General features: G+C 40.5%; 1 protein-coding gene across 3 annotated transcripts in view; it reads left to right on the top strand.

Moving 5' to 3' along the window:
* The window catches only part of BTBD9 (BTB domain containing 9), a 183,544-nt gene that overhangs the window by 138,047 nt on the left and 30,940 nt on the right, over window positions 1-14,557 (top strand). For all 3 annotated transcript variants that reach the window (XM_073671700.1, XM_073671698.1, XM_073671699.1), the window contains one exon: window positions 6,024-6,131. In XM_073671700.1, coding sequence (XP_073527801.1) covers window positions 6,024-6,131 — 108 coding nt within the window. The remainder of the gene's footprint in view (window positions 1-6,023; window positions 6,132-14,557) is intronic.

Genomic DNA, 14,557 nt, shown 5'->3' with positions numbered 1-14,557 from the left:
ACCTCTACTAAGTAATTTTAATAATATGGGTGGGGCTGTGATAGCCTCTCATACTACTCATTATTGATTACATGGTTAGGGCTTTGACTATTTAGAATCTCTACCCAGTAACTTTAGTAATGTGGGTGCAAAAGTAACAACATCTCAGTATTCCTAATTATTAACGCTAGCAAAATGGGCAAAGCTTTAGTTCCATTACTTATTGACATTGGTGGGGCTGTGAAAACCTTTCATATTACTCAGTATTACATTTAATTACATGGGCAAGGGTTTGATAACTCTTTATCCTGTACTAAGTAACTTTAATAACATGGGTGGAGCAGTGACTGCCTCTCATATTACTCATTACTGATTACTACTCAGTATCTCTACCCAGTAACTTTAATGATGTGGGTGGAAAACGAACAACTTTTTGTATTCCTAATTATTGACCCCAACAACATGGTTGGAGTTTTAGTCTCATTGGTGGAGTTGTGAAGCCTTGTCATTAATTACATAGTGGGAACTTTAACAACTCCTCCACCTTTACTAAGTAACTTTAGTAACATGGGTGGTTCTGTGACAACGTCTTATATCACTGTATATGTAATAAATATGGAGGCAGACACTGGTTCTGGGCTCTGGGTCCCCCACACACCAATATATGCATCTTCCGATGGGCGCTTTATTTGTAAGTGAAGTTGCTCATCAATTCCCTCCAGTCTTGCGCTTGTTCTGAATATATTGTGAAGGATTAGAGATCGCACCGCAGCACTTGGCCCTTCTGTCTAATGTGAGTTTCTGAATATTCATGGAGATAACTGGCAGAATCTTGGCCGGGGTGAAGCTTACGCGGAATAAATTCGCTCGGCAGTTAAACATGTCTCTCCCCTCAGACCTTCATATTTCGCCTCATACGGACTAAAACAGCAAAAACACAAAGTTTTACACTAAAGTTTACAGAGAGGAAACCTCCTGCACCCGACGCGCGTTGCTTTGTGTTGAGTGTTAGGCTCGGGAAAGACGACAGAGTTACCAGTGATCAGTCAGTGAGCTTCTTCTCTGGTCTGTACTGTACATAGAAGACTACAGAGTTACCAGTGATCAGTCAGTGAGCTTCTTCTCCACACTGTACATGGAAGACGACAGAGTTACCAGTGATCAGTCAGTGAGCTTCTTCTCCGCACTGTACATGGAAGACGACAGAGTTACCAGTGATCAGTCAGTGAGCTTCTTCTCCGCACTGTACATAGAAGACGACAGAGTTACCAGTGATCAGTCAGTGAGCTTCTTCTCTGCACTGTACATAGAAGACGACTGAGTTACCAGTGATCGGTCAGTGAGCTTCTTCTCTGCTCTGTCACTGTACGTAGAAGACGACAGAGTTACCAGTGATCAGTCAGTGAGCTTCTTCTCTGCTCTGTCACTGTACGTAGAAGACGACAGAGTTACCAGTGATCAGTCAGTGAGCTTCTTCTCTGCTCTGTCACTGTACGTAGAAGACGACAGAGTTACCAGTGATCAGTCAGTGAGCTTCTTCTCTGCTCTGTCACTGTACGTAGAAGACGACAGAGTTACCAGTGATCGGTCAGTGAGCTTCTTCTCCGCACTGTACATAGAAGACGACAGAGTTACCAGTGATCAGTCAGTGAGCTTCTTCTCCGCACTGTACATAGAAGACGACAGAGTTACCAGTGATCAGTCAGTGAGCTTCTTCTCTGCTCTGTCACTGTACATGGAAGACGACAGAGTTACCAGTGATCAGTCAGTGAGCTTCTTCTCCGCACTGTACATGGAAGACGACAGAGTTACCAGTGATCAGTCAGTGAGCTTCTTCTCCGCACTGTACGTAGAAGACGACAGAGTTACCAGTGATCAGTCAGTGAGCTTCTTCTCTGGTCTGTCACTGTACGTAGAAGACGACAGAGTTACCAGTGATCAGTCAGTGAGCTTCTTCTCTGGTCTGTCACTGTACGTAGAAGACGACAGAATTACTAGTGATCAGTCAGTGAGCTTCTTCTCCGCACTGTACATAGAAGACAACAGAGTTACCAGTGATCAGTCAGTGAGCTTCTTTTCCGCACTGTACATGGAAGACGACAGAGTTACCAGTGATCAGTCAGTGAGCTTCTTCTCTGGTCTGTCACTGTACGTAGAAGACGACAGAGTTACCAGTGATCGGTCAGTGAGCTTCTTCTCCGCACTGTACGTAGAAGACGACAGAGTTACCAGTGATCAGTCAGTGAGCTTCTTCTCTGGTCTGTCACTGTACGTAGAAGACTATGTAGCGCTCTTAAATGATCGCAACAAACTTAAAAATAAATCCGTAATACAAGTGAATATGTGTAATATATCTTACCAGAGAAATTTCTCTTGCTCTACTTATGAACCACTTCTACTTCCCCCAGCTGAAAGAGATGTAAATCTTGCTGCCTATTGAAGCCTCTGGAGTAGGAGGGAGAGTCGGTGAAACATACAATGAGGCAGGTCATGGAGCTGGATTCACAGCTACACTGCTTAATACTGCTGTTTAACGTCTTTTATGTTGCTGCTCCTTTCTAGTATTCTTAAACATCAGAGCTGGATTCACAGCTACATTGCTCAGTATGGCTAAGGTCTAGCCTCCACACTGCTGCTTTCTAGTAAGTGTTTTATCTCACCCCATATTCACAGCCATACTGCTGCAAAATGTCCCCCATGCTGCTTCTGCTTTTCAGTGTTCTATCCTTGTATCGGAGCTGGAATCACAGCTACACTGTTCAGCAGTACTGCTGTGTAATATTGTTCATGCTGCTGCTGCTTCTTTATAGTGTTTTCTCACCTTAGATTAACAGCCACACTGCTCAGCATTGCTGAATAATGTATTCCTTGCTGTTGCTTTTTTTGTAGTAAGTGTTTTATTTCACCCCAGAGCTAGATTCACAGCTACACTGTTCAGCAGTACTGCTGTGTAATATTGTTCATGCTGCTGCTGCTTCTTTATAGTGTTTTCTCACCTTAGATTAACAGCCACACTGCTCAGCATTGCTGAATAATGTATTCCTTGCTGTTGCTTTTTTTGTAGTAAGTGTTTTATTTCACCCCAGAGCTAGATTCACAGCTACACTGTTCAGCAGAACTGCTGTCTAATATTGTTCATGCTGTTTAAGCTTCTTTATCGTATTTTATCTCACCTTAGATACACAGCCACACTGCTGAATAATGTATTCCTTGCTGTTGCTTTTTTTTTGTAGTAAGTGTTTTATTTCACCCCAGAGCTAGATTCACAGCTACACTGTTCAGCAGTACTGCTGTGTAATATTGTTCATGCTGTTTAAGCTTCTTTACCGTATTTTATCTCACCTTAGATTCACAGCCACACTGCTAAGCACTGCTGAATAATGTATTCCTTGCTGTTGCTTTTTTTGTAGTAAGTGTTTTATTTCACCCCAGAGCTGGATACACAGCTACACTGCACATTTTAAACCTGTCACTTGGAGAGAAGAGTCAGTAATTTTTGTGCTCTAAATTAATTTTCTGCTCTAAAAACCTGGCCCACAGTGATGTGACGCTGGTTCCCCCCACATTCAGAGTTTCCACAGACACCAGTGATTAAATTGGGCAGGATTTGTGCCATATTTACCGTCTCATGAAGTGAGGAACTTCACGGCTGTCTATGAAGCTTCCTTCACGTGTTTTGTAGCCCCCCCTAGAGTTTCCAGATTAATATTGAAGATACATACGGAGTGTTAGTTTCTGCGTTCCTGCGGCTCCTCGGGCGGCTCAATAGCCTCCGTTGTTGTCGCGGCCCCGTGCTGGTGAGACAAGCTGCTGCCTTTAATGTGAGATCAGAGCCCGGACTGAACGATTTACAAAGCGGCTTTAATGCTACTTTGGCAGCGATCTCGTCAGTGCGGTCCGACGAGCGTTTTCCTTCTAATCATACGACGTGAAGCTGCGTCCTCGCCACATCTGAAGCCCCGACCGGCGCATTGTGCATCTGCTGCTTTACTTTCCCCCCATTTTTTCCTTTTAAGACCGGAGTCTGACGCCGTACAGTTGATCCGATGATCAAAGGAATCTCATCAACAAGAGTATTTAGCCGCAACGTCATTTACATATTATCCCGTCCTCGTCTTTATGCCTCGTTACCGGCTCAGATTATGGAAGGAGTCAGGAAACGGCTGATGGATGTGATTGATGGGATCGACGGGGACATGATGGCAGGTGGGAGACGTCACATAGCGCCGATATCAGTGGAGGGGGTCATCACCGAGAACTGCGGGGTCACTGCCTAATACGTGTGTACACCGATGGGACCTGTCCGCCTGGATACAGGCACCATCGAGGGGGTAAGAATATAATGAGGTGGTCCGAAGTAGAGTCCCAGTATTACCGGAGACGGCAGTGGTGGACCAGGGAAAGATGACAGATTCACTAACAATGTATTAATATCTAAGATATTCCCTGTACATACCTTATTAGATGGCGGCTTTGTAGGCGGCAGCGGCGTTGTCGGCGGCAGCGGCTTTGTCGGCGGTAGCTGTGTTGTTGCATGCGACAGCGTTGTTGTATGCGGCAGCGGTGTTGTTGTAGGCGGCAGCGGTGTTGATGCATGCGACAGCGGTGTTGCAGGCGGCAGCGGTGTATTTGCAGGCGGCAGCGGTGTTGTTGCAGGCGGCAGCGGTGTTGTTGTAGGCGGCAGCGGTGTTGCAGTCGGCGGTGTTGTTGTATGCGACGGCGGTGTTGTATGCGACAGCGGTGTTGTATGCGACGGCGGCGTTGTATGCGACGATGGCGTTGTTGTAGGCGGCAGCGGCGTTGTAGGCGACAATGGCGTTGTTGTAGGCGGCATCGGCGTTGTTGTAGGCGGCATCGGCGTTGCTGTAGGCGGCATCGGCGTTGCTGTAGGCGGCAGCGGCATTGCTGTAGGCGGCAGCGGCGGTGCTGCAGTCGACAGCGGCATTGTTGCAGGCGGCAGCGGCGTTATGTAGGCGGCAGCGGTGTTGTATGTGACAGCAGCATTGCAGGCGGCAGCGGTGGTGTTGCGAGATTATGGTGTATGCGAGATTATGGTGCAATAGACGGCATCGGTGCACCAGGAGCCGCCACTTGTAAGAGGGCTTTAAAAGGTGACGTTGTTACAGGAGGTAGTGGTGTTATTTTCAGGGGTTGTCGGTTGTAACAGTAGGTGCCAGTTACTTTAGGAAGGGGTAGTGTTAGCAGGTAGTGCCGGTTGTATCAGCGGTCGCTGGTTGTAACTGGTGCAGCTGCTGAATGTGGAGCCTCTTGCATCACTGGTTTCCAGTTGTACCACTGGTTGCATCACTGGTTTCCGTCATATCAGGGGTTGTAATGGGGGGGGGTGCTGCTACTACAGGTAATGTGTGTGTTGGTGGAAACTACCCAGGAATATGGTAACTAAGAGTGACGTGCTGTTGTGAACATCTGTGCGCTGTCTGCAGGCGACTGATGTGTGCTATACCTGTGCCTCTGAGCAGTAAGGTCCTGGCAGGGCTGTACATGGACATTAGCGGAGCTCACAGCCTGGAAACAACCCTCTTGTCCTGGTAAAGCCGGGGCAGTTAGTCCTGGTGTCTGGCCATCCGCTGCCATACATGCCGATCTGCTAGGAATAGGGTACAGCGAAGGGCACGTACTGGAGTCCATAGTCTGAAAGTGTCAGGCACCATATACTTTATCCATGGGAATTTGTCTGAAGATCCCGCGATGTATACAAGCAGATTGGCTGATGTCTTATCGATTTATGATAACTGTTTGCTGTATTGGATCCCTTCTACCGAGCGCTCCAGAAATCACCGGCGTCCACTACTGCTACTGCCGGATCCTGGTCTTGTAGTGATAACGCCATTAGCCACAACTGCAGCAATAGACACAGCTCCGGTCTCCCCTCCACGGACAGGAGAGAATCTAAGATAATGTGATCGTGTCATATAATAGAACGCAATGTAATACCGCCATCTCATGTCATACAATAAACCACGCCGACGTCTCCAGGCTCCCGACCGCTCACTGACTAATCAGCTGCCATCTTTATTTCATAGATTGTTACTGTGGGATTGTGACGACCGAAGTTACAGCTACTACATCGAGGTGTCGACAAACCAACAGCAGTGGACGATGGTGGCGGACCGCACGAAGGTTCCCTGCAGGTAATTCGCCAAGTACGCCGGATTATTGGTATCGCTATCATTGCCTCCTACAGGATTGCTGGTTACTGTGCAGTTTTCCTCTTTTTTTTTTTTTATCTTTCTTTCTTCCAAGAAACGTAACTTTATTTTCCCATTATCGTTTCCGTATTATGGTCATTTTCCTTTTTATTAGTAAGCAGCGAATAGGGAACGGGTCCAAATTTTATTATTTTTAAAAACATTATTTTTTTTTTATTCCCCTTTGGAGTTAAACTTGTAATCTTGGCTCCGGTCGGTACTGTATAAGGCCGGGTTCAGACAAGGAATATTTTGTGGTCTGTATAAGAACGGACCCCAGGGCTCCAGACCTGAATTTCCAGCCTTATATGTGCCGGTACTGCTGGAGGCACAGGACGGGAGATGCGCGGTCAGTCCTGGCACCATAGCGGTTGGTGTGTGAAGGGGTTAATCTTTGTGTCATTATTAATTACTCTTCACTTTATTATATGTTATGTTCTGAATACTTTTGTGGGTGCAGTACCCCCCATGAGACTGCAGGTGACAGTGTTGTGGTGCTTTTATATACAGCCATGAATTAAAGGGGCGCACCCACCTAATGGCCAATTGGTAGGGCTCCGTGTTGGGGATGCGACCCCTCGGGAGTCCTGGGGTTCGGTGACCCCCATTTCTCGCAGTAACATCGCCTCTGTACCATTTGATGATGATTTTTAGCATTTCGCAGCCTTTCCCGTTGGCCCTCGCGCTGTCGGGTGACACGGTCGGCCTTTTCGCAGGTGTCATGTACCTCTCACCGCTCGTAGTTGGTGCCCTGGCCGAACTTAGCGCCTATTAGACGGCGTCTAATTCCAGGCATCGGCTGATAAAGGTTACACCGGATGTGATGGATTCCGGCTGACGCCGCCATGACAGTAAAGCCGCTCGTCAAGCCGCGGGTGGACGCGGAGACTTGTTATTCGGATCGCTGTCTTCCTGTACTGTAACCAGCGCCCGTCTCTCCCGGACAGCCCGTCCTACGTCGGCTGCAGAAGCCGTCACGCCGTTCATTACCGGCTCTCTAGCTCCTCAATAGAAGCCAATTAGCGACCGGCGCCGATGTCGCTGTCATCCCTGTAAATGCGGAGCGGAGATTTATTCCTCGCCTTCACCTGCGATGACAGTTCAGAAGACGTCTTTTCCTTTTCTTCTTCTTAAAGGGCAAATGCGGATATGTTTTCTTCCCTTTGGCGCCGTCGCCGCCCGTATCGCACTAATATCCGTTATTAAAATGAAGCGTCTGAGCTGTAAATGGCGAGAGGCCGGCGGTAATTACACCGACCGCTCGGACCGATAACCTTTACCTTGTAGCAAATAACAGCCTCCATTGTAAGGCATCACCCCGGAGAGCTGGCGGATACACGTCTGCAGGGCGAGCGCTGGAGGTACGCAGCTCCCCTGCCGCTTACAGAAAGGGGCGCGAGTGGCGGGACATCCGCCACATTGTGGACACACCGCAACATTGTATCTCTCTCCTTGTACCAAGACCGTTTACAGAATAGCGGATTCAATTGTAACAAACCATCAGCTCTGAGAAGAGGAAGGAGAAGTTATTGTAGTCCACTAACAGCGAGTATGGGGGTCCTTAAAGGTGACACCTCCGAGCCCGGACTGAGGGGAGACGAGACCAATCCTTGTGACATGGAAAATGCTGTAATCGGTGATAACATCCGATAACCAATGGTGCCTGAGTGCACCAGAGATGGCGAGAGACACCGATACTGAGCCAACGACGACGCCAGGAGCCAGCGGCCATATACAGAATAAGAGTAAGAGTAATTACATTCACTATGTGCAGCTGCAGAGAGAACGAATATGAAAGTTTCCCACTGCACCCAATAGTGTCATATATCATAATTATCCTAGAATCTGACTACGATAATACTACCACCTATGTACAAGAATATGACTACGATAATACTGCCCCCTATGTACAAGAATATGACTACGATAATACTGCTCCTATGTACAACAGTATAACTACTATAATACTGCCCCTATGTACAAGAATATAACTACTATAATACTGCCCCTATGTACAAGAATATGACTACTATAATAAGGCCCCTATGTACAAGAATATAACTACTATAATACTGCTCCTATGTACAAGAATATAACTACTATAATACTGCTCCTATGTACAAGAATATAACTACAATAATACTGCCCCCTATGTACAAGAATATAACTACTGTAATACTGCTACTATGTACAAGAATATAACTACTATAATACTGCCCCCTATGTACAAGAATATAACTACTATAATACTGCTCCTATGTAAAAGAATATAACTACTATAATACTGCCCCCTATGTACAAGAATATAACTACTATAATACTGCCCCCTATGTACAAGAATATAACTACTATAATACTGTCCCCTATGTACAAGAGTATAACTACTATAATACTGCCCCCTATGTACAAGAATATAACTACTATAATACTGCCCCCTATGTACAAGAATATAACTACTATAATACTGTCCCCTATGTACAAGAATATAACTACTATAATACTGCCCCCTATGTACAAGAATATAACTACTATAATACTGCTTCTATGTACAAGAATATAACTACTATAATACTGCCCCCTATGTACAAGAATATAACTACTATAATACTGCCCCCTATGTACAAGAATATAACTACTATAATACTGCCTCCTATGTACAAGAATATAGCTAATATAATACTGCCCCCTATGTACAAGAATATAACTACTATAATACTGCCCCCTATGTACAAGAATATAACTACTATAATACTGCTCCTATGTACAAGAATATAACTACTATAATACTGCCCCCTATGTACAAGAATATAACTACTGTAATACTGCTACTATGTACAAGAATATAACTACTATAATACTGCCCCCTATGTACAAGAATATAACTACTGTAATACTGCTCCTATGTGCAAGAATATAGCTACTATAATACTGCCCCTATGTACAAGAATATAACTACTATAATACTGCTCCTATGTACAAGAATATAACTACTATAATACTGCCCCTATGTACAAGAATATAACTACTATAATACTGCTACTATGTACAAGAATATAACTACTATAATACTGCTCCTATGTACAAGAATATAACAACTACAATACTGCCCCTATGTACAAGAATATAACTACTGTAATACTGCTCCTATGTACAAGAATATAACTACTGTAATACTGCTCCTATGTACAAGAATATAACTACTATAATACTGCTCCTATGTACAAGAATATAACAACTACAATACTGCCCCTATGTACAAGAATATAACTACTGTAATACTGCTCCTATGTACAAGAATATAACTACTGTAATACTGCCCCCTATGTACAAGAATATAACTACTGTAATACTGCCCCCTATGTACAAGAATATAACTACTATAATACTGCTCCTATGTACAAGAATATAACTACTATAATACTGCCCCCTATGTACAAGAATATACTATAATACTGCCCCCTATGTACAAGAATATAACTACTATAATACTGCCCCCTATGTACAAGAATATAACTACTATAATACTGCCCCTATGTACAAGAATATAACTACTATAATACTGCCCCCTATGTACAAGAATATAACTACTATAATACTGCTACTATGTACAAGAATATAACTACTATAATACTGCCCCCTATGTACAATATAACTACTATAATACTGCCCCCTATGTACAAGAATATAACTACTATAATACTGCTCCTATGTACAAGAATATAACTACTATAATACTGCCCCCTATGTACAAGAATATAACTACTATAATACTGCTACTATGTACAAGAATATAACTACTGTAATACTGCCCCCTATGTACAAGAATATAACTACTATAATACTGCCCCCTATGTACAAGAATATAACTACTATAATACTGCCCCCTATGTACAAGAATATAACTACTATAATACTGCCCCCTATGTACAAGAATATAACTACTATAATACTGCTACTATGTACAAGAATATAACTACTATAATACTGCCCCCTATGTACAAGAATATAACTACTATAATACTACTCCTATGTGCAAGAATATAACTACTATAATACTACTCCTATGTGCAAGAATATAACTACTATAATACTGCTCCTATGTACAAGAATATAACTACTATAATACTGCTCCTATGTACAAGAATATAACTACTATAATACTGCTCCTATGTACAAGAATATAACTACTATAAAATTGCCCCCTATGTACAAGAATATAACTACTATAATACTGCCCCCTATGTACAAGAATATAACTACTATAATACTGCCCCCTATGTACAAGAATATAACTAATATAATACTGCCCCCTATGTACAAGAATATAACTACTATAATACTGCTCCTATGTACAAGAATATAACTACTATAATACTGCCCCTATGTACAAGAATATAACTACTATAATACTGCCCCTATGTACAAGAATATAACTACTATAATACTGCCCCCTATGTACAAGAATATAACTACTATAATACTGCCCCCTATGTACAAGAATATAACTACTATAATACTGCTACTATGTACAAGAATATAACTACTGTAATACTGCCCCCTATGTACAAGAATATAACTACTATAATACTGCTCCTATGTACAAGAATATAACTACTATAATACTGCTACTATGTACAAGCATATAACTAATATAATACTGCCCCCTATGTACAAGAATATAACTACTATAATACTGCCCCTATGTACAAGAATATAACTACTATAATACTGCTACTATGTACAAGAATATAACTACTATAATACTGCCCCCTATGTACAATATAACTACTATAATACTGCCCCCTATGTACAAGAATATAACTACTATAATACTGCTCCTATGTACAAGAATATAACTACTATAATACTGCCCCCTATGTACAAGAATATAACTACTATAATACTGCCCCCTATGTACAAGAATATAACTACTATAATACTGCTACTATGTACAAGAATATAACTACTGTAATACTGCCCCCTATGTACAAGAATATAACTACTATAATACTGCCCCCTATGTACAAGAATATAACTACTATAATACTGCCCCCTATGTACAAGAATATAACTACTATAATACTGCCCCCTATGTACAAGAATATAACTACTATAATACTGCTCCTATGTACAAGAATATAACTACTATAATACTGCCCCCTATGTACAAGAATATAACTACTGTAATACTGCTACTATGTACAAGAATATAACTACTATAATACTGCCCCCTATGTACAAGAATATAACTACTATAATACTGCTCCTATGTACAAGAATATAACTACTATAATACTGCCCCCTATGTACAAGAATATAACTACTATAATACTGCCCCCTATGTACAAGAATATAACTACTATAATACTGCCCCCTATGTACAAGAATATAACTAATATAATACTGCCCCCTATGTACAAGAATATAACTACTATAATACTGCTCCTATGTACAAGAATATAACTACTATAATACTGCCCCTATGTACAAGAATATAACTACTATAATACTGCTCCTATGTACAAGAATATAACTACTATAATACTGCCCCTATGTACAAGAATATAACTACTATAATACTGCCCCCTATGTACAAGAATATAACTACTATAATACTGCCCCCTATGTACAAGAATATAACTACTATAATACTGCCCCCTATGTACAAGAATATAACTACTATAATACTGCCCCCTATGTACAAGAATATAACTACTGTAATACTGCTACTATGTACAAGAATATAACTACTGTAATACTGCCCCCTATGTACAAGAATATAACTACTATAATACTGCTACTATGTACAAGAATATAACTACTATAATACTGCCCCCTATGTACAATATAACTACTATAATACTGCCCCCTATGTACAAGAATATAACTACTATAATACTGCTCCTATGTACAAGAATATAACTACTATAATACTGCCCCCTATGTACAAGAATATAACTACTATAATACTGCCCCCTATGTACAAGAATATAACTACTATAATACTGCTACTATGTACAAGAATATAACTACTATAATACTGCCCCCTATGTACAAGAATATAACTACTATAATACTGCTACTATGTACAAGAATATAACTACTGTAATACTGCCCCCTATGTACAAGAATATAACTACTATAATACTGCCCCCTATGTACAAGAATATAACTACTATAATACTGCCCCCTATGTACAAGAATATAACTACTATAATACTGCCCCCTATGTACAAGAATATAACTACTATAATACTGCCCCCTATGTACAAGAATATAACTAATATAATACTGCCCCCTATGTACAAGAATATAACTACTATAATACTGCCCCCTATGTACAAGAATATAACTACTGTAATACTGCTACTATGTACAAGAATATAACTACTGTAATACTGCCCCCTATGTACAAGAATATAACTACTATAATACTGCTACTATGTACAAGAATATAACTACTATAATACTGCCCCCTATGTACAATATAACTACTATAATACTGCCCCCTATGTACAAGAATATAACTACTATAATACTGCTCCTATGTACAAGAATATAACTACTATAATACTGCCCCCTATGTACAAGAATATAACTACTATAATACTGCCCCCTATGTACAAGAATATAACTACTATAATACTGCTACTATGTACAAGAATATAACTACTATAATACTGCCCCCTATGTACAAGAATATAACTACTATAATACTGCTACTATGTACAAGAATATAACTACTGTAATACTGCCCCCTATGTACAAGAATATAACTACTATAATACTGCCCCCTATGTACAAGAATATAACTACTATAATACTGCCCCCTATGTACAAGAATATAACTACTATAATACTGCCCCCTATGTACAAGAATATAACTACTATAATACTGCCCCCTATGTACAAGAATATAACTAATATAATACTGCCCCCTATGTACAAGAATATAACTACTATAATACTGCTACTATGTACAAGAATATAACTACTATAATACTGCCCCTATGTACAAGAATATAACTACTATAATACTGCTCCTATGTACAAGAATATAACTACTATAATACTGCCCCTATGTACAAGAATATAACTACTATAATACTGCCCCCTATGTACAAGAATATAACTACTATAATACTGCCCCCTATGTACAAGAATATAACTACTATAATACTGCCCCCTATGTACAAGAATATAACTACTATAATACTGCTACTATGTACAAGAATATAACTACTGTAATACTGCCCCCTATGTACAAGAATATAACTACTATAATACTGCTACTATGTACAAGAATATAACTACTATAATACTGCCCCCTATGTACAATATAACTACTATAATACTGCCCCCTATGTACAAGAATATAACTACTATAATACTGCTCCTATGTACAAGAATATAACTACTATAATACTGCCCCCTATGTACAAGAATATAACTACTATAATACTGCCCCCTATGTACAAGAATATAACTACTATAATACTGCTACTATGTACAAGAATATAACTACTGTAATACTGCCCCCTATGTACAAGAATATAACTACTATAATACTGCCCCCTATGTACAAGAATATAACTACTATAATACTGCCCCTATGTACAAGAATATAACTACTATAATACTGCCCCCTATGTACAAGAATATAACTACTATAATACTGCTCCTATGTACAAGAATATAACTACTATAATACTGCCCCTATGTACAAGAATATAACTACTATAATACTGCCCCCTATGTACAAGAATATAACTACTATAATACTGCCCCCTATGTACAAGAATATAACTACTATAATACTGCCCCCTATGTACAAGAATATAACTACTATAATACTGCTACTATGTACAAGAATATAACTACTGTAATACTGCCCCCTATGTACAAGAATATAACTACTATAATACTGCTACTATGTACAAGAATATAACTACTATAATACTGCCCCCTATGTACAATATAACTACTATAATACTGCCCCCTATGTACAAGAATATAACTACTATAATACTGCTCCTATGTACAAGAATATAACTACTATAATACTGCCCCCTATGTACAAGAATATAACTACTATAATACTGCCCCCTATGTACAAGAATATAACTACTATAATACTGCTACTATGTACAAGAATATAACTACTGTAATACTGCTACTATGTACAAGAATATAACTACTATAATACTGCCCCCTATGTACAAGAATATAACTACTATAATACTGCCCCCTATGTACAAGAATATAACTACTATAATACTGCCCCCCTATGTACAAGAATATAACTACTATAATACTGCTACTATGTACAAGAATATACTTACTATAATACTGCCCCCTATGTACAAGAA

Source organism: Phyllobates terribilis, unplaced genomic scaffold (genome assembly GCF_046119375.1).
Source record: "Phyllobates terribilis strain yellow unplaced genomic scaffold, ASM4611937v1 Scaffold_3__8_contigs__length_932513732, whole genome shotgun sequence".
Lineage (NCBI taxonomy): Eukaryota > Metazoa > Chordata > Amphibia > Anura > Dendrobatidae > Phyllobates > Phyllobates terribilis.
The sequence above is the reverse complement of the archived record's forward strand: the minus strand, read 5'-3'. Positions and strand labels throughout refer to the sequence as shown.